General features: G+C 35.4%; 1 protein-coding gene, 2 long non-coding RNA genes and 1 pseudogene across 3 annotated transcripts in view; 2 read left to right on the top strand and 2 right to left on the bottom strand.

Annotated features, from left to right (window-relative positions):
• The window catches only part of LOC109150593 (palmitoyl-monogalactosyldiacylglycerol delta-7 desaturase, chloroplastic-like), a 41,242-nt gene extending 19,161 nt beyond the window's left edge, over window positions 1–22,081 (bottom strand). The window contains exons 1-4 of the mRNA XM_019298547.1: window positions 21,512–22,081; window positions 20,537–20,677; window positions 20,283–20,423; window positions 19,875–19,981 (exon numbers count right to left, since the gene is read on the bottom strand). Coding sequence (XP_019154092.1) covers window positions 19,875–19,981; window positions 20,283–20,423; window positions 20,537–20,677; window positions 21,512–22,033 — 911 coding nt within the window. The 5' untranslated portion in view covers window positions 22,034–22,081. The remainder of the gene's footprint in view (window positions 1–19,874; window positions 19,982–20,282; window positions 20,424–20,536; window positions 20,678–21,511) is intronic.
• Window positions 2,305–11,356, bottom strand: LOC109150599. Its single transcript, XR_002049186.1, has 3 exons — window positions 11,260–11,356; window positions 6,060–6,065; window positions 2,305–2,315 (listed from the first exon to the last, which is right to left on the bottom strand). It is a non-coding gene; the product is annotated as an uncharacterized LOC109150599 (long non-coding RNA).
• LOC109150594 lies at window positions 8,939–13,048 on the top strand (annotated as a pseudogene).
• Window positions 11,480–11,889, top strand: LOC109150597. The gene is made up of 2 exons (XR_002049184.1): window positions 11,480–11,616; window positions 11,825–11,889. It is a non-coding gene; the product is annotated as an uncharacterized LOC109150597 (long non-coding RNA).
• Window positions 22,082–22,564: the final 483 nt, after the last annotated feature.

Genomic DNA, 22,564 nt, shown 5'->3' on the forward strand with positions numbered 1-22,564 from the left:
CATTCAATAATTTTTGTTTTTGTTTATATTTCTTGACAAAAATTGATCCCGTAGATAAATTTGATTTTTCTTCTTATGGAAGGACAACTACTTTTCGTCCAAATAAATATAGACAATGACAATCGAGAAAATGAATATAGACAGTGACAATCTGTCTTCATTCAGTGATTTGTGCTTTTTTAATGATGGTGAATTTGAGGATAAGGGTGAACAGTATTGCCATAATGGTGTGTATCCAATTATTATCCCATCAATTTAACAATGTAATAATTTTTTATATTATAAAACTCAATTCAGGAAGTTTTAACTTTTAAAACGTGTAATCCCTTTTCAAATTGTGTCATCATTTTCTGTTTTACTGTAAATAAAATCGTGAATATTATTTTACAAATAATTGTAAGTTATTCATTTCTTATAGACTACAGATTTTTATGCACATTAATATTTTATTAAGATATTTTTAGATATTTTTCTATCAATTTTCTAATGAAAGTTGTCTGCAGTTATGTAGACATATATTATATTTCTAGTAGTTTGTACGGTATGAAAATATGTATATTTTTTCTTATAGAATTGTGATTAGTGCTACAATTATACACCATTGATTTCGTGTGTGCGCGTGCGCGCGTGCGTATGTGTGTGTATGTATGTATGCGTGTATATGTGTGTATATATGTATATATCAATGTCTCTTTCTATTACTGTCTTAGGCGGGATTTTTGCGACCATTATATTATGTATATATCAATGTCTCTTTCTATCACTTTATGTAAACATATATTATAGTTGTATAATATGAAAATATGTACACTTTTTGTTATAAAATTGTGATTATTGTTATAATTATACACATTAATTGCTACCTAAGTTGCTTACTTGCTTGTTATGAAAATTTTATTTTAATTTGCCAAAACTCATACTCTTAATTAAAAAAATTGATAAATATTTAAAAATCTTTATATAATAAAGCAAAATCCAAGGCCACAAAATTTTCCCTCCAAAACATTTTTATATTTTTTGTGAAGGTAAATCAAACATATTATTTTTATGAGCAATTATTGTTACAATTATTATCTTTATCCTTGCTATCATATATATATATATATATATATATATATATATATATATATATATTATAACCCAACATGAAATCATATTTGGAATCCATTTCAATGACTTCTATATTACATGCAAGTTAGCCTTAGATTTTTGTTTTTTTTTTTTTTTCAAAAGTATCCCATGAGGTGCATTTTTAACTATGCTTCAAAAAACATCTTAAATAATATAAAAAGGACTTAGGGACCACAATATAAAATAACATAAACATTAGACCACAATAACTAATACTAAGATAACAATATTGAAAACATTGATAGTGATGAACCAAAACATATAAAGAATCAACAAAATAGTCAACATACTCCTATATTAAATACTAAACAAGGACTAAGTACACATACAATCTCCTCTCCCTTCTCCCAAATACTATCTGTATTATATAATGGCACTACACACGAGTCCCATACTAGACAAAATCAATAACAATGGGCTAATAAGTAATTAAGTTCTAAACACATGCATTTATTTACAACTATATATATATATATATATATATATATATATATATATATATATATATATATAGGGGCGATCTCGTGCGAATGTCCGCCCAGGTGCAAAATGTGAGTCAATCAGCGCGCGCCACGTGTCAGCATTCATTGATTGGGTGCATCTACTTTCACCTATAAGTGCACCTACTTTCGCCTGCAAGTGCATGTAATTTTTGTCTCTATTTTCACTTTCAAGTGCAGCTACTTTCACCTACAACTGCATGTAATTTTGCCCTGGTATCACTCATTGATCAGGTGCACCTACTTTTACCTACAAATGCATCTACTTTCATCTATAAGTGCACCTACTTTCACCTAGATCTGGACACGTGGCGCGTGGTGATTGGTTCGCATTTTCACTACTGGGCGCGACATTCGCACCTGAACACAACTTTCTCCCTCTCTCTCTCTCTCTCTCTCTCTCTCTATATATATATATATATATATATATATATATATATATATATATATATATATATATATATAACTAAGAACCAATCTTAGCGCAACCTTACATATGTAAAAATCGGATGGATTAGATCAAATTTTTAAAAACAAATGTTGTGGCATTTTCGTAGGTATCATCAACTTCACTTTGCAAACTTGAACTCTTAAATATGCAATATGTAACAACTAAATATGCAACCCTAGATAAATTTTTAAAAATCAATGAAAAAGCTAAATTTTAAATCTAAACCCTAAATGCTAGAACCTAAGCAATAAAAAGTGAACCACTAAACCAAATAAAATCAAAAACTCAGTCATGAACTCTAAATTCGAAACCTTAAGTGAAATGCACTTTCGCATTTTTGCAAGTGCAATCTTTTACATGTGCAAAATGTTAATACTCAATATGCAAACTGGAAAATTCTGACAAGTGCAGATTTTAGTGTTTAAGTTTGCATAGTAAAGTTGATAATAATTACGAAATGCCACCGCATTTTTTTAAACCTGATCTGATCCGTCTAATTTTTTCAGATGTAAGCCTGAGATTGGTTTTTAGTTTAATTTTCTCTTACGAGTTACGACTTTGTTCCCATGTGATCCAATATATATATGATTAGTTTCCCATGAGAACACAACCACATGAGAAAATCAATAACCAATCCCAGCCTTACATCTGTAAAAATCGAATGAATCAGATCAAATTAAAAAAATTTAAAAGCAGTGATATTATTGTAATTATTACTAACTTTACCATGCAAATTTTAAAAATATTATATTGTGTTTATATATATATATATATATATATATATATATATATATATATATATATATATATATATATATATATAAACACAATATAATATTTTTAAAATTTGCATGGTAAAGTTAGTAATAATTACAATAATACCATCACATATTGTGCAATTTTTAACAAGATAGTGTTCATTTTTTGATAACTTTTAAAAATATCGACGAAAAAACTAAATTTTAAACCTAAATCGTCAATGTTAAACCCTAAAACGTGAATAGTGAATCTCTAAACCAAATAAAACCAAAACCCTCAGTCATAAACTCTATAATTCAAACCCTAAGTGCATTACACTTTTGCATTTTGTAAACTGCAATTTTTATTACTAAGCACACACTTTTTAATGCTTTACCGTGCACTTTTTAAAAAGGTAATGTGCATTTCTAAAAAATCATGACAAGTGCAAAGCATAGTGTTAACAGTTGCATGGTAAATTTAGCGATTATTATGATAATGACACACACACACACACATATATAAAATTGCGTTCAAATGCGAACCAGCGTTCCCATGCAAGTCTGCGAACTTCTGAAGGAATGCACAGTTCGTAAATTCTACATGAATGCACAATAACTACTTTCAGGCATGCCTAAAAAATGCACGCGAGTGTTTTTAGTGCATTCATGTAGTAGATTTAGTGCATTCTTGTAGTAAGTGTGGTGCATTCATGTAGTAGTAACGGAGCTGGAGTAGTTGTTGTGCATTTATGTAGTACTTACTATGCATTCAATACTTATCGTGCATTCCTTCAATTCGCATGGTCGCAACTGGACTATATATATATATATATATATATATATATATATATATATATATATGTGTGTGTGTGTGTGTGTGTGTGTGTGTGTGTGTGTGTGTGTGTGTGTGTGTGTGTGTGTGTGTGTGTGTGTGTGTGTGTGTGTGTGTGTGTGTGTGTGTGTGTGTGTGTGTGTGTGTGTGTGTGTGTGTGTGTGTGTGTGTGTGTGTGTGTGCGCGCGCGCGCTTTCGTTTGTTTCGGATATGATGTCATAGTTGTTCAAAAGAGTTAATGTCACATGGGATCCTCCGAGTATAGTGGTTTTGCCACGTTTAATCCTAAACTTTCAAATTGACCATTTGTGGTCCTTCGACTTTCCAATTTAACCATTCGTGGTCCAAGTTAACCACCCATGGTCCTTCAACTTTCAAAATTTAACCACTCGTGGTCCTCTTGAAAGGACTATAGGTGGTTAAATTTTGAAAGTTGGAGGACCATGAGTGGTTAACTTGGACCATGAATGGTTAAATTTGAAAGTCGAAGGACCACAAATGGTCAATTTGAAAATTTAAGACTAAAAGTGGCAAAATCACTATACTCAGAGGACCTTAGATAGTAATAACTCTTGTTCAAAACATCAATATAGATGTATTGAATGTTGCTTTCTTAAAATAACATACATATTTATATATTTACATTTATTCTTATACTAACTTAGTATTTTATATGTGTCATGCGTAAAAATATATGTTTAATATCCATACTTAATATTAAAATCTTAATTATATTAAAATATTTTATTAAAATAATAGTATATAATTTTATTTTTAAATTCATAATTTTTGAATTCATATTAGAGTTAATTTCAATTTTGGTCCTAGATTTATAGGTGACAGTCCAGTTTTAGTCATTTTTTATTAGAATATCCTTAATTATTTAGTCCTAGTATTATTGTGGCATGACCAATTCTAGTCTCCCCTCAACAAAATCGTTGAAATGTCATTAAATACAAAGAAAATCCAATCTTTTTATACAAAGTATGTTGAATCGCTATATTTTTTATGCTTATTTTGTTTGAAAAATCCATAATTGAAGACCGAAATGTCTTTGTATTTAATGATATTTAAATTTTTTTGTTATATTAAAGTATAGTTGATAATTAACTCATTCATATTATATTAAATGTATAGTTGATAATTTGAGTAATAATTATGGTATACTTAATATTATTAAAGTAGGAATTTTAGATATGATAAATATAATTACTAAATATAATTATGGTAACATTTAATTATAATCTAAATAAAATCAAACTTATATCTTATATTATTCTAATATATAATGTCTACTGGTTGGGGGGCTCTGGAATTAGATATGACAAAGGCTTATGATAAGTTGGAGTGGTCGTTCCAGCGTGGTATGTTACTGGCCTTGGGTTTTCATGCTAGATGGGTAGAGCTGATTATGTTGTGTGTTACGACTGTCTCCTATAACATTCGGGTGAATGGAGTCAAGGGGGGTAAGGTAATACCAACTAGGGGGCTGTGACAGGGGATCCCCTTTCCCCATATTTCTTGATTATCTGTGCTGAAGGATTATCTCTTTTGCTCCAGAAGGCTCAAGTTCAGGGCTCCATTCATGGTTGTAGGGTGGCCAGGGGAGCCCTAGCTATCTCTCACATATTTTTTGATGATGATAACCTACTATTCTTTAAAGCTAATGTGCAGGAAGCAGAGGTGGTGAAACAGTGTCTGTAGGCTTACGAGAGGCTTTCAGGCCAAACGGTAAATTATCATAAGTAAGTGTTTGTTTTAGTAAGAATACTGGGGTTGATGTTAGGGAAGCTGTGGTTGCTCTTTTGGGGGTTAATCAAGCTCCTAATTTCAGCAAATACCTGGGCCTTCATTCGTTTGTTGGGAGAAATAAGAAGCTACTTTTCTCATACATTGAGGAAAAGATAAAGCAGCGAATTGGTTCATGGAATAAAAAATTGTTGTCTCAGGAGGAAATCCTCCTTAAAAGTGTAGCTCAGGCAATGCCTACTTTTACTATGAGTTTTTTTTGCTAGCTGACTCGTTATGTGTAGCTCTGGAAAGGACCATGCATGAATCGCTACTGGTGGGGTAAAAGGGTGCCTCTGGAAGTGGTATTCATTGGATGACATGGGATCGGTTGTGCAAACCAAGATCAGTTGGTGGTTTGGGTTTCATGGAGCTTCGGGCATTTAATCTGGCTATGTTAGGTAAGGAAGCTTGGCGCTTTCTCACAAAGCCCTAATATATTGCTGCCAAGGTATATAAGGCAAGGTACTTCCCTAGAACCTCTTTTATTGATGTTGTAGTGGGAAGTAACCCCAGTTATTGTTGGAGAAGTATTATGGCGCGCTGTTCATGATTTAGTTTGTAATGGTGTGAGGAGAATGATTGGTAATGGTGAGTCTACATTGATCTGGGGCCACCCCTGGCTTTTGGATGACTCTGATCCCATAATTCACACTACTATGCCCCAACACCTTGAAGGATCTAAAGTTCCAAGCCTATTAAATGGGAATACTAACACTTGGAATTTGGATGTTCTTAGGGACATTTTTATTCCTAGTGATGTGAACCGTATTTTGAGAGTTCCGGTGTGCCCATCCTATGAAGGCTCATGGTATTCATTTAAGGACCCCAGTGGTTGCTACTCTGTGAAAAGTGGTTATAGGAGCGCAACCTTAGGGGTGAAATTGATGCATCCCCTAATGCTTTTACCAATTGGAATTCTATGTGGAAGATTAAAGTGCCCCCAAAATGGAAGACATTCTTATGGAGAGCTATTAGTGGTATTTTCCCAACCACTACTAATCTACTTATAAGGATAGTTGATGTGAACCCCTCATGCTCCATGTATGCCTCTTATCATGAAGACAATATGAAATCATTTGTGGAGTGTGAATTTGCCAAACTTGTTTGGCATGAATCCCATCTCCCTATCTCTCTTGTGTTTGGTGGTAATTTTTCAGAATGGTTCCAAAATGTCATGTCCGTGTTAACCCCTACAATTGTTGTGAAGGTTGTGGCAACTCTTTATCATATATGGTTGGCGCGTAACGGGGCCGTGTGGAATTTTTGTTTGCAGCAGCCGGCCAAAGTGTGGAGGAGTGCTGCTGCTGCTTTCTCGGCTTGGGAATGTGGAGTGGATGGTCACCAAGCGGCAGTTCCTCGGTAGCAGCCTCTGCCTCAAGCCGCGTCATTGCAGTGTTACTTCAACGCAAGTTGCTCGGTGGCAGGCGGAACAACAGCGTACAACATTGTCCTCCTTTCATTAGAGGGCCAATTCCTTGCGGCATCTAATGGCAAACTCCCATATTGCGCAAATCCATTTATGACGGAAGCACTAGCATGCAAAGAGACCCTATCGTGGTTGAAGGATCGTAGTGTTTCTACGGTAGCTTTACACACTGATTGCTCTGTCCTACACCGCTACATTACTACTTCGGTTACCAAACCGAGATCATATGCTGCGATCGCGATTATGATTGTTTATGTTTAATGCTTTATTTATTTCATGCCCTTTATATTTAGTTCCTAGACAGTCAAATGTGATTGCTCATACTTTAGCTTCTAACAACTCTTTTGCATTAATATATTCTAGCGGTTTGCTTTCAAAAAAAAATGTCTACATACATTATTACCATTGAAGAATAAAAGAATAGATATTATGTATGCATGTGCATGATAATAATAATAATGAGAAAAGATAACAGAAGTTATAATCGTAAAGATATTTTTGTACAAAAACTGTATAATACAACTCTTATAGTATAATGTATAAAAATAACAAAAAAATGGATATAAATAAAAAAATTTAACATAAATTGATACTTATTATGTTTTTAGATTTAGATTTTATATTTACTATTTTACACTTAATACTCTTATTATTTTTAGATTTAGATTTCATATTGACGGTAAGTATGTTACTGGAAATATAATCTGAGAATAATGAATTGTTGTATTGTTAAGTGTTTCAGTACAAAATAATCAGCGTGTCCCTTCTAGCTGAGGAGAGGTTCTACTTATATCAAGTCCCTAACGGTAACATCATAATGAGGCCTAATGAGGAGCTGAGCATTCATTCCTCTCTCTTCAATGGCGGTGCAGTAAATGTCCCGTAGTAACGTCTCCACCGTTGGTATTCTGTCCGTTGAAATTCTGCCCGTTGGGTTTCCACGTGGTGCCGGGTCAGGTGTTGTTGACAACCCGAATCGGGTGCTACCACCATTACTCTGTCACGTATTTACACTTAATACTCATACAGTCACATTCCACTTGATCAAATAAAATATATGGAGTACAAACAAATTATATATTTTCATATATAAGATTTTTTTTTCACATCATTAATGTATTATCTTTTGATGAGTTAATACATAATTTAGTCATTGTCTATAATGATTTTTTTTTAAACAAAAAAAAAAATTAATCCTAATCGTTGTTTTGTATTTAATTGGGCCCTGAACTTTGATGGTTTGACCTAATTGATTCTTCAGTTAGGATAACTTGGTAATTTCTCCTCTATTAATATCAAATTTTGGGTGTGTTTGGTTCGCACATGAGAATTAGAATCGGAATGGGAAATCAAATACTTGGTAATGGTAATAGATTTTGGTGAAAAGTATTTTGCATGTTTGGTAGTATGGTGGAATTGGAATGATTATCAATATTGATGTTTGGTTATGTATGACCCTATAATGAGAATAAAAGTTTTAAAAATACAAAAATAAAAAATCAAGTTAATTGATCCTATATAATGACATCCAAAACACCAATATGAACAAAAATAAAAATAAAAAATAAAAACAATAATATAAAAGCACTACACTAACTATGATTTTGACTTTCATTCATAGTGTGTAAACTCATGAACCAATCACACCCTTAATCACCGACTATAGTAATTTTACCCAATTTAGTCATTGACTATAGTGATTATATACTCGATTTAGTAATCAATTATACTAATTTTTCTCAATTTTGTCATCGATTCTAACCGTTAATGACTCAATTAGATAAAACCATCAAAGTTCATGACCAATTAAGTAAAAAGAAAAATTTAAGATTAAATCAATAAAAATTATTAAAGTTGAGAATTAAATTGAATTTACCTTTTTCTTTTATACTTTACCTAAATACCTAGTTTACATATCAGGTAATTGTGGATTTCCTTGTCCCAAAAAAAGAAGGAATAATTAATACAAACTACTACAAAAGTGTAAAACCGAGAATAGGTAAAGAGTTGGGGGACACTTAAGCAAATATAAAGAAATTCTCTGTACTATTTTGTAATATTTTGTTCTCCGTTAATTTCATTGTTATTTTACAATATTATTACTTCGTACTTCATTAATTAACTCCTATCATTCCTGTTTACCCACAAGAGAATAATCGGAAATCGCGGCGCCGCAGGACTGCAATCCTTCTTCTTGCTGGTACTCATGACAATGATTTTCTGATTTTCTGATTTTCTGATCTATTCTATTATCTATCTTCTGTATGAATCTTGAATGCTAAAGTAATTGATTGGGTGGAATAATTTTCCATTTTATTTTAAAATTTGTAGGGTGTTGCTGTATCTTAGAAATTGAAAGTTTCTTGCTTTTGAAGAATATATATTGATTAAATATTGAATAAAATAAAGTAAAAGAATACTTAGAAAACAAGAAAGATGGGAGGAGATTTCGTGATTTTATTTCTGGGTAAGTAGGATATTGTTTTATATTGAGTCCGTCCTATGAATTATGATTCGATTTTGACAGTTGATGTTATTGGTTACTGCCTTGCTACTGTTTTCTTGCCCTAATCAGTAGAACATCAAGTTAAAATGGTGATTATTGCATTTAAAATCTCAGTATTTATATGTTGATATTCAATCTAAATATAGTATTTGCTATATTCTTGAGGAGCTTACAAACCTTTTGCTCAATTTCCAACATGCTTAAGAGCTGAGAATCATATGACTTTGGGTTTCATATAAGTGGCTTTGAAAGGGTGATTAAGCAGAATAGAATTGGGGATTTTGGGTCATATGGCTTGTTAATCGTTCATTTCCCATGCTGAAGCCTGCAGAGAAATAGATGCATTGTCAATAGTTTCTCTTTGGAGGAATTCATAGATGAGCCCAGGGGAAATTCCTTAGTGCAACCAGCTGATCCCCACTGGATTTTTCACTAATAAGTGCATTTGCGCACACATTATAATTTAATATTTATTCTCAACACATCTGTTTTCAACTATGATTATATATCTACGAAATATGATCATCTAAAAGTGGCGGAATTATACCAAATGTACTGTTCTGGAGCCCATCAAATTTCTTAATCATGCTCTGACAAGAACTGTAATATGAAAGGAAGAAAGTACTTTGGAATCGAATGAATTCTATGTTTATGTTATCTATCCGCTTTTCAGCTCTGCATGCTTGCTATTTCTTCTTCTCGAATTAACTTAATTGTTCTCTTCCTTTTTTTTTTTTTTTTTTTTTTTTTTTTCCTTTTCCTCATTGAGAAGTTTAGCTGAAAAGTTCTTTGTCTCAGCCAGCCTCTTTTACGAGCTGAGCTTGTTCATCATGGCAGATGTGCCAGGTTATCTGAAAGCCTGCTTGCAGTCTGGGAAGCTTGCGGCCTTGGCTATCCTAGTTTCAGGGGGATTGTGTTGCAAATACTGGTGACTCCAACTTTTACAAATTTCCTGTATTTTTTTTTTTTTTGGTTTAAAAAAGAAAGGAAATTTTATAAACAGAGAATTTTAAGTTGATTATGAATGCCATGTGCAACATTTTTCATTAGTCATTTCTCTAAGCTGTCTTTTATCTTGTGTCAGGCTTGTGCTCTGTATAATAACTGGTGGCCAATGCTAACAGGTAGGTTGAATAGCACGTTGATGGAGCTTAATTACAAAACTAATGAATTATATATAGTTGATGCTTCAATAATTATCTGCACTTGAAGTAATAAATGATAAAAATAAGAATGACCAGGGATCGAGTCTCACCGGCGGCAGTGTGTGAGCAACCTCTCAAAGTGAGGGGGGCTCCTTGTGCGCAGTAAGCAAAGGTCTAGCCTATGTGGTTCATGTTCAGTTGAGTTACCATGATTTACATCCTCCTAGATGCTCTGCCAGGCCGGGGTGTGGGGCCCTTAGGTTTGGGGTTCAACCTTTTGGAAAGAATAAATGATAAAAATTGTCAATAATTATCTTTGTTTCCTTATATATTTTACTTGGAAATCATGAATATATAATTTAGTAAAGTGCATATATCTGACTTTTGTACCTCTTATATCCTGTTATGATTCAGAAAATCAAGAGATTGATTAATTGATTCTAAAATATCTTTGTTATTTGAGTTGATTTATTTCCTTTTTATAGATAGTGAATAATTATTGCAAGGAACCTTAATGATTCTCCTTTCCTTTAATGTTTTACTTAGTCTTTGTAACCCTCACATATAAAGGAGATTTTCATTCTAATAAAGAGGGCAAACAAGCAAGAAGTTAAAATAAAATAAGAGGTGGAAAAACTCTCAAAAACATTTCTAGTATCTTGTTCTCCAATTAAAGTCATATTTTGTCTTTCCTCTCATTCATTTAGTTCATCTATTACCATAGGCAACCCGCAGACGACTTCCAATAAAGCTTGCCTTTGCTCAAGTACGTAACACTTTGGTTCCTTTGACGGGTGTCAACATGGACGATATCAAAAAACTACAAGACGATGTATGGGCCATTCAAACATCCATCCAAAAGTTTGAGCACCTTACTTCGACCGTGGAATTGCCTTCTGGGACTGTAGCCAATCTCTCCAACGGCAACGGAATCAAAATATTATGTACTCAGGCAAACGCACCCGTCACAGGGTGATTAGGTTTATTGGAGGTCGTCTGCAGGTTGCCTATGTTGAATGATGAACTAAATGAATGAGAGGAAAGACAAAAGCTGATTTTAATTGAAGAACAAGATACTAGGAATGTTTTGAGAGGTTTCCCACCTCTTATTTTATCTTAACTTCTTGTTTGCTTCTCCTCTTTATTAGAATGAAAATCCCCTTTATATAAGGGCATCTCCAATGGTGGAGATTAAAGGGGAGAAAGGGGAGAAACATGGTAGGAGGGGAGAGAAGATTATCCTTCGGAGACAGTTGTCTCCGGAGGAAAGGGGGAGAAAGACTGGTGCTCCTTGACCACAAGGTCTTGGGCTCTAGCCTTCATTTGATCATCTTGAAATTTGATAACGGGTATCCTCTCCATTACACCAAAAAAAAGGTGATGTATGCATCTGGTTTTGGTTACTAGGATCTGTAGATTTATAAGCATGATCATGGCTAAATGTGATTATCTCATTCCTTGTACTTATCACATGTAAGTCTATGAGAATTTCAGGATAAAAGTATCAGGTGCTAATGATATTGTATGTCCATTGTTAGCCAATTGGAGAAGCCAAATTTATCTGTTTGCCATTCAATCATGTTTGTAGTAGTGAAACTGGGTTGAATAGTCAAAAGTTGTGTCCTCACTTAGTCACTTTTCATGAGCTGCCTATTACTATTTTCTTTGGCCTCCGCATACCTTCCCTTCATCTCATTTTTCTTGGAATAAAGCATCAATAACCATTTTGGCTGCCTTACCTTCGTATGACCTGGCCTCTATATTTTATTGGTTCATTGAAAAGATACCTCCTTTTCTACTGTGAAATGCAAGACTAGAGTCTCCTCTACGAGAAGAATTTATTCAATGTTTTGAACATTTTATATTCCTAATATTTAAGGTACAAAAATAGTTTATTATCTGTGTAATATCTTAATTAGTTTTTAACTTTGATTTTTTCAGTAATAATGTATGTTTTGCTACCAATGCCTTTGCTTTTCTTTGCTGCATCCGATACTTCATCTATCTTTTCAGAGTCTTCTAATGGGTAAGAATCTTTCATTCTAGCGCAGTTTTAATGAAAAAACGATCATATTTAGATAATTTGTTAGCATTGCCTTTACAGTTGGATTGATGCGGCAAAGTTCTTAACCGGGGTTTCAACAGTTGGAAGCATTGCAATACCAGTTATTTTAAAGCATTCCGGTATAATTGGTTGGGGAGCCATGGCAATGGAACTCTCATCTTTTCTCGTTTTCGTGCTAGCAATTATTTGTTTCATTCAAACGAGTGATGACGATGATAGGTACAGTATGTTCTGAGTGTGTCTCCCCCATGGATTCATCTTTTTTGCTTTCACTGTGTCGATAGGTTTTGGTGCCTCTTTGATTTGAAAGTGAGCAGTTGTGATTTGCTTCAACTTCGTCGCCGCTGCTTTGCTTTGTAAATAAAAGTGATGATTGTTGATTGTGTAAATAAAAGTGATGATTTTAATTGTAAAGACAAGGATGTGTTTGAAAATTAAATCATTTCTCTATTCTGTTCGAACACTCTTTGCCTTTATTATTATTAGAGTTAATTTCATTTTTGGTCCTAGATTTATTGCCGACAATCCACTAAATATTTTTTTTATTATAACATCCACTTTTGGTCCTAGTATAATTGTGGCATGATCATTTTTGATCCTCTATCAATAAAGCAGTCTAAATATTGTTAAATACAAGGACATATAAAAATATAGTGATTTAAACTACTTTGTATAAAAATGATTGAAATGTCTTTGTATTTAATGACATTTCAAATATTTTGTTGAAGGAGGATTAAAAATGGTCATGGCACAATAATACTAGGACTAAATGAGGATATTCCAATTAAAAAAAAAAAAAAAAAAAAAAAAAAAAAAAAAAAAAGAAGACTAAAAGTGGATTGTCACTTATAAATCTAGGACAAAAAATGGAATTAATTCTTATTATTAGTATTTTAAATTTAAATAATAAAATATTAACAACTTACAAGTAATTGAATTAAAAAAAAAAAAATCATTTGGCTATTTAAAAGAAAAAAAAAAAAAACTTTTGGCGAAAACACACACATAAGTATTTTTCATATTTATTAAGCTTCTACTTTATTTGCAATTCACGCTGCAAAGTCGAGAGGCGCAAAACATGATTTTCTTGAAGATGATTTGATAGTTTCTTCTACTAATTGTTGCTCCTTTAGATACTTAATGAACGCAGGGATCAAAACATTGGAGATGCCTGTTGGAGATGCAAGGTATCAATCCCCGTACCGCTCGCATGCTAAGCGAGCGCTCTACCATCTGAGCTATATCCCCATGTGTCATTTGGTTTTACATAATAATATTTGAACAATCAAATTCTTGTAATCCATTTTTGTAATTTATTATAGTAGGAAAGAGATCTGAATTATTCAATTGAGTTAATTCCAACAATAGTCCCCCGACTATGGTGATTTTTCAAAATTGGTACTTGACTTTTAATTTGGATAATTTAATCACCTGACTATCAAAATCTTTCCAATTGTAGTCCTTCCGTCAAATCCTGGTTAAGTGGATGTCATTTTGAAGGGTAAAAATGTCATTTCCCATGCTAAGCGTATATTTTATCTCCATTTCCGTCTGTGTACGCAAAATAAAATCAAAATCCCTCATTATACAGTATACTGTTCTTCCTCCATAGCTCATAACCGGCAGCTTCCTCTTCACTATTTCCGTTCCTTCCATCTTCTTCCTCTACTCCGATGGCAAGACCATGGATCTCCATCACTTTCCTCCCCCCTCCTCACGCCCTCTCTTCTCCCTCCCTCTTCCGTCTTCTCTTCGTCAACGGTCGATGCAGCAGAGCAGACCATTACCGTCGACCACCACCATATACTAAATGCTACTACCTTGGAATAATCGCATAATTTACGTGAAAGCTCGATCAGATTACTATACAAAACGATATCACTTAACACATGGTCCTGCTCCATCTTCTGAAGCCAAGATAGAGCATCGTCAAACAGGCCCTCTCTCCCAAAATGGGTAATCAGAGTGGATTAAGGGTCCGTTTGGAAAGCAGGTAAATGACTTCTGGAAAATGTTTTCTGGAAAATGAGTCATTTTCCGAAAAACATTTTCCTTTCCAGTGTTTGGTTGCATTATGGAAAACTGTTTTTCTGTGTTTGGTTCATTTTCTGGAAAATGAGTAGAATTGTATAATTAAACATTTTAATTATTTTATTTAGAATATTACAACATGTATAATAATATATAATAATATAATATTAATTTTAAATATAATAAAAAATAGCTAAGTTTTTCAAAAAAAAAAACTAATAATATATCAAAAATATTATGGTGGTGGTGGTGGTGTTATTCGTTATATAATAATAATAATAATAATAATAATAATAATAATAATAATAATAATAATAATAATAATAATAATAATAATTGGTGGTGGTATGACGGTGGTGGCGACGATGGTGGTTGCGGTGGTATGGTCGTGGTGGTGGCGGCAGCGGCGGTTTAATGGTGGTGGCGGTGGTTGCGGTGGTGGCAGCGGCGACGGTGGTTGCGGTAGTATGGTGGTGGCGGCGGCGGCGACGATAGTGGTGTTGGTGTGATGGTGGTGGTAGTATGACGGTGGTGGCATTGGTCGTGTGGTTGCGGTGGTGGTGGTGGCAGCGACGGTGGTTGCGGTGGTATGGTGGCGGCGGCGGTGGTTGCGGTGGTATGGTGGTGATAGTGGTGGCGGTGGTATGGTGGTAGTGGTGGCGGCGATGGTGGTTGTGGTGGTATGGTGGTGGTGGCGGTGGAAGCGGCGACGGTGGTATAGTGGTGGTGGTGGTGGTGACGGCGACGGTGGTTGCGGTGGTATGGTGGCGGTGGTTGCGGTGGTATGGTGGTGATGGCGGCGACGGTGGTATGGTGGTAGTGGTGGCGGCGACGGTGGTATGGTGGTAGTGGTGGCGGCGACGGTGGTTGCGGTGGTATGGTGGTGGTAGTGGTGGCGGCGGTAGTGGTGTTGGTGTGATGGTGGTGGTGGTGGCGGCGGCGGTGTTGTGAAGGTGGTGGTGTGGTGGCGGTGGTATGTGGTGGTGGTGGCGGCGGCGATGGTGGCGGTGGTATGGTGGTGGTGGTGGTGGCAACGGTGGTGGTGGTGGTAGTGGTAGTGGTTGCGGTGTTGGTGGTGGTGTGATGGTGGCGGGGGTATAGTGGTGGTGGCGGCGGCAATAGTGGTGGTGATGGTGGTATGGTGTTGATGATGTTGGTGGTGGTGTGATGTTGGTGTAAAAGTTGGAAAATGACTTCCCCCAAAAAAAAGGGGAAGTCATTTTCCTCCAAAACAAGCCTATTTTCCAAAGTCAACGGAAAATGATTTCCGTTGACTTGATTTTCCAGGCACATCCAAACACTGGAAACTTGGAAAATGATTTCCAGAACTCATTTTCCAAGTTTCCAAACACACCCTAAGTGTACTTATTATCGGGTGACAGCCCCGTTGGCGCATTTCGTCAAACAGCCCATAGGCGAGCTGCCATTGCTTCGCCCGGAGAACGTTACGCAGCACGACATTGTAGGCAAACACGGAGGGAGTGTACAGAGCCTCTTCATTGATCCAGTCGAGCAGCGCAAGCGAGTGTTGCCAGTGGGCTTCGCGCAAGAGGAGGGTGACCATGAACTTCATTGAAAGTGTTCGACCTTTGTATGGCGCCAACAAAGCGTAAAGCTTGTGCTCGTTGCTTGTCTTGCTTATTCACAGCAGCAACTCCTCCATGTCGACGCTGCTGTCCAAGAACACCGGCTGCTGTTTCCGGCAGTACGATGTGGTTCTCGGTGACGACGGCGGCGGCGGCTCAGCCGTCCTCCTCCAGGCATCTTTTGAAGAAGAAGTAGCGGAGAATGCCAATACGATGAAGTGCGTCCGAAGTTTCGCGGATTTCTTACCTCCCTCTCTCTGTATACGGTCTGCTCTGCTGCACCAACCATCGACAAAGAGAAGAGGAAGAGGGAGGGAGAAGAGAGGGCATGAGGAGGGAGGAGGAAAGTGACGGAGGTCCATGGTCTTGCCGTCGGAGTAGAGGAAGAAGATGGAAGGAACGGAGATAGTGAAGAGGAAGCTGCCGATTATGAGCTATGGAGGAAGTATACCGTATACGAAGGGATTTTGATTTTATTACGCGTACACAGACAGAAAAGAAGATGAAATATACGCTTAGCATGGGAAAGAACATTTTTACCCTTCAATTTGACACCCACTTAACCAGGATTTGACGGAAGGACCAAAATCGGAAAGATTTTGATAGTCAGATGGTTAAATTGTCCAAATTAAAAGTCAAGGACTAATTGTGGAAAATTATCATACTCGAGGGACTATTGCTGGAATTAACTCTTATTCAATTTGCTGTATTTTACCTATTATGTTTATTATTTAATTATATAATATTTGAATCACTTATTTTCTATAATGTTTCGTATAATTTAAAATTTCGATCCACAATATAACATAAGACACAAAAATTCACAACACAAAATACATACACATGTTATATATTTATTTATTTTCAAATTTAATTTAAATAGAAAATTGATCTTTTATTGTCACAGAATTTCACAACATAAGATATAAATTCATAACATAACACACACAATATGTTATATGTTACAAAACTTCTAATTTGTTGCAGGTACAGATTGATACCCTTAACCTACATAATTTCATAACACACACAATACGCCAGCGCCACTTCCAAAAATTTCAACATTCTTGACGGCGACCCCGGGGCGGCGGTGGCGGCATGTCTTCTCCATCGTCGTCAGAACCCGACGGCGTTGCGGCCGCCCTCGCCCCTCACAATGGGTGATAACTTTCTAGAAAGAGTATGCTGTATTTCTCCATTGCGATAAGTGAATGGATTTTCTCCTGGTTTAGTTGGGCAAATGCTGGAGTAGTTACGAGGAAGAATTCCGCTTTGCTGGAGTAGAAAGAGTATGCTGTATTTCTCACAATTTCTTTTTCTTCTCTACCTTTCTCTTTAGTTCCGCAACATGGTATCAGAGCTCTCTGATTAAGGAGATTCTCACCGTTCAATCATGGTAGCGTGGACTCTAGTTGGGAATCGACAACACAACAAGAAATCTAGTTGTCAGAGATGCAATTCCCTCCTCATCCACTCCGGCGACTGCGACGAACTCGACTGAGGTAGAATTTCAACTTGAAACACCTTCGAATCCCTATTTCTTTAATATCAATGAAAATCCAGCCCTAGAACTCGTCTCTTAACCCCTCGATGGTTCGAATTTCCATCCATGGGCTAGAGCCATGTCAGTGGCAATCTCCTGCAAAAATAAGATAGCCTTCGTCAATGGCGCTATCACCAAACCTCCCATGGACGCTCAGAAATTCCTGGCTTGGGAGAGATGCAACAACATTGTGGTTTCTTGGATCGTTCGATCCATATATCCCTCTATTTACCGCAACATACTATGGATATACACTACCTACGGGATTTGGAATGATTTGAAGCGAAGATTCAGTAAGCAGGACCTATTTCGAATCGCAGAGATCAACTGCGAGATATACAGGACAAAGCAAGGAGATAATTCCTTAAATGAGTATTTTACTAGGCAAAAGCTACTGTGGGATGAGTTGCTGATTCTCAGACATCCAAAAGGGTGCAATTGTGATCCCAAGTGTGAGTGTGGGAAGAAGATCGATGAGATGAATAAGCAGCTAGAGAAAGATAAGCTATCCATATTTTTGATGGGCCTACATGACAAGTACACTAGTGCTAGGAACCAAATTATGCTCATGAGACCTTTGCCTGAAGTTAGTGAAGCATATTCCGTGATAGCACAGCAGGAAAGGCAGTTTCAAATCACTGGATTTGAGAGTCAGTTACAACAATCAGGAGAAAACAATGCACGTGGTAGTATCTTCCTCACCAAAGCAGATGATGGCTCTCAACAGCCCTACAAAAGGTTCCCAGCAGGAAACAAGAACCCCTTGCGCACATACTGTGGATACACAGGGCATACTCAGGACAAGTGCTATAAAAAAACATGGTTATTCCCCTGGTTGGAAGCCAAGACCAAGAAATCAAGCTCAAGCAAATCAGGCACAAGGCCCTTGGTAGTTAACCATGCAAATTTTATTGGAGGTATGCCATTTTTACACAAGATGACTTCAAGAAATTCTTAGATTTCACGCAAGCACAAAGGTTACCTGTTGAAAGCTTGAACACAACCCTTCATTAGTCACCACAGGAAAATGTCATATCAGCTAAACTTCTGTCATCCCAAACTGAAGGTACAATTCCTTCCCTTAACTCTGTAAGACATAACCTAGGTGACTGGATAATTGATAGTGGTGTCACTCACCATATTGTATGTCATATGAGCCTATTATTAGAAAGAAGCTTGCAACATGCATGTTAGTTTGCCAAATGGCAAAGAAGTAGCTATCACCTATACTGGTTTTGTGCATTTATCAGATGAATTCACACTGCATAATGTGTTATAGTTCCTGATTTTCACTACAACTTGATTTCTGTAGGAGCTTTCATTAAGGACTCCAATTGCACCGTGACATTGCAAGCTAATCATTAAGTATACTAAACAAACCTATATATAAGACCCGCTATGAGCGAATTGAAGGTAATTGAGTTGAACATAGCAAAGGTGGAGAACAACATACAAGAGTAATTAAATAACAATAATACTACAAGTGATATAGCATAATATAGAATCAAGATCAATACTTATTACAAAATACAAAATTTATTTAACTTGAATAACATCAACAACAACAACAACAACAACAACAACAACAACAACAACAACAATAATAATAATAATAATAATAATAATAATAATAATAATAATAATAATAATAACAACAACAACAATAACATTTAAAAAAATGTGTAGTATGTATACTTATCATCGAGCTACTTGCTACAATATAATGATAACATTCTCATATTTATTAAAACATATTAAACAAATATATTATGCCATTGATCCTCAGTCCTCAGCACTTAACTATTGTTGAAGGCCATCTTTCTTTTTTGAGCTCGAGTGGGCAACTTAACATCAGACGCCAAACCAAGAGCTTGAAGGATCCACACAATATACCAAGTTATGTCAACTTCCCACCACTCTAACCCATGTCTAGCTGAAAACTCAAAGGCATGGTGGTTGTTATGCCAACCCTCTCCAAAGGTTAACAATGCCACTAACCTAATAATAATAATAATAATAATAATAATAATATATACATCCAAACATTAGAAGATTAGTTGGCCTGAATATATATGTCAATACAAACAAATGTAATTAAATGGGAAGATAGTGAATGTTTTGACTAACCAATTGTTTCTAGATAGATCGCCTGTATTCCATGCTTGAGTTCCCCATAAGTGACAAGCAGAATTCACAAGAAATGTTATTTGGTACGTTAACACAGCTCTTACTCCCTATAATATATAGTTAATAGTATATTAGTGACTGTTGACCTTAATTAATTAATATATATATATATATATATATATATATATATATATATATATATATATATATATATATATATATATAATGTACAGTTCAATTCAACTATTAATTTAAATGGTTAGTTGAGATTAAGCACATTCTTCAATTGTGAGTATTTAATTTCAATTTGTAGCTATCAATATATTGTGACTAATGTCATGAGAGTATATATGCAATAATGGACATGAGAAAAGAAAAAAAAATATTAACAAAAAAAAAAAGATATACCATGCCCCAAACTACGTAAGGAAATCCGCCGGTAACATATAGCAATGTTGCAAGTAAAATGGGATGTATAATATAGGTGCGTTGAATGAATTTATAGAAGAATTGACTCTCCAAATCTCCAACATTTGTTGGCATTTCACCCTGCACAAAAGTATCCACTAACACAAATTAATTAAATAAAACAAATCTCTAACATTATTTGAAATGCAAAATGTGGAGACTTTGAGGAAGCTAGCATTATATATAAATATTACCCTTTCATTAGTAGAATTGAAGTCAAGCATCCAGCCTAGGTGACTATACCAAAATCCTTGAATGGGACTATGAGGATCTTTCTCAGAATCACAATGCTGGTGGTGTTGTCTATGGGTACTCACCCAACCAATTGGATCCCCCTATAAAAACAAAACAAAAAATGATAAATCACAAAAGCTAAGATTTATACACTGTTAAATTAAAGGAGTTTTTCTTTAGTCAAAAATCTTAAGAATATGCTACTCCTTTGTATATGACCCAAAAATAAATAAATAAATCGGAAGCAATCACGACCAAGTTGGTCAAATGTAACCAGTACAAGATTATATTATGAGTTTGACTCCCAACGAGAGTAACCTATTAATCTTCTTGATTTGAGTAGAATCTAGGATGGTTTATCTCTTTGTGGTCATTTGCTAACTAAAGTCATAAGGCTGGACTTACTAATGTATACCCTTTGAGTAGTATAATAGCTGCGAGTTTTTCTTGTCCGTCGAAAAAAATATTATTGTATCATTTTTTTATGAGACATTACTCATGATTCTTTATAAGATAATATAAGTTTTATACTTTCTCAATTTTTTTTAAACCCAAAAAATCAAATCTCTCATGCACCATTAAGTTCGATCATGTGACCACTCATTTAGAATATAACAAACATTAAAATTGGATAAGTTGTACCATTTTTCCACAAGAAATATAACCAGCACGTATTTAATTCTTTTCCAACTACACATCCAATTTCTTCATTTATGAAGTATTCTTTTTAATGTAATAAATTATATTTTACTATTTCATTGTTGTTCCCAAACACTATTTCATTGTTATTTTTACTATTTCAAGTCACCATGCTTGCATGCATGTGAACATTTGGCACCTAATCCATGCAAGAATTGAATGTGTACCCATTTGACATCTCTTAATAAATGCTCCCTAACCAAGTAATTAAACAAAGGAATATATTGAAAACTGACCTGAAGTGCATGAACACCACAATAGGCAAACAGGTACTCAAGCCACTTGGGAATCTTGAAACTCCGGTGACACAGATTCCTATGATAAGAGAGAGTAACTCCCAACGCCGTGACGACGGCCAACCCCAACGCAACGCCGGCGGCATCCCAAGTGAAACAAAATGGGGCAAACAGGCACAGCAAATGCGTCGACGCCAACAGCACCGCCCCCGCCGGCGACCCAGGCCCCACATCCAAAAATTTCAACATTCTCGCCGGCAGCGGCGGCGACGTCATGTCTTCTCCGTTGTCGTCAGAACCTGCCGGCGTTTCCGCCGCCCTCACAATGGGTGATAACTTTCTAGAAAGAGTATGTTGTATTTCTCCATTGCGATAATAAGTGAATGGATTTTGTCCTCGGCAAATGCTGGAATAGTTACGAAGAAGAATTCCGGTTTGCGTTTGCCGGCGTAAAGGGTAGATTTGGGGCGAAAAGGGAAGAGATTTAGCGTTTGGTGTCGACAGTGAGAGGAATAATGCCATTTTTCTCGTACGTGTTTGCCTTTGGTTTTTCTGGACTTCAATTTTGAGGACTTCTGAAACTTGTTGAGTGTATTAAACGTTACATAAATAATCTCCCTTTTGCGAGCTAGACCGACAATGTGTCTCGCGCGATTCAAAGTCAACTTAATCGTCCATTATTTTAACCCAACCATATACTCATATTAAGAAATCAGAAGATATATATATGTTTAGGATCAAGTGCGAAAGCTTCTCTCGGTGCGAAAATGTGGTTAAAAAAATTCTATACGAAATGTTTCCATTATAATTTATAATGCATCTCTTAAAAGAAATTATTTCGTATTATATACGAAATGTACACTTGAAAGTTCAAAATCATGCACTAGAAGATACAAAAATGTGCACTTGAAGGTAAAAATTCTGCACTCGAAGGTAAATAGATATGCAATTGATACAATTTATGGTACAAAAAATGAAAGTTATTCAACTTAAGTGTTATTAAAGCAATTACTCATACAAATTGTTTGTAAATCTCACAAATTTCATTAGAAA

Source organism: Ipomoea nil, unplaced genomic scaffold (assembly GCF_001879475.1).
Source record: "Ipomoea nil cultivar Tokyo-kokei standard unplaced genomic scaffold, Asagao_1.1 scaffold2279, whole genome shotgun sequence".
NCBI classification, from domain to species: Eukaryota; Viridiplantae; Streptophyta; class Magnoliopsida; order Solanales; family Convolvulaceae; genus Ipomoea; species Ipomoea nil.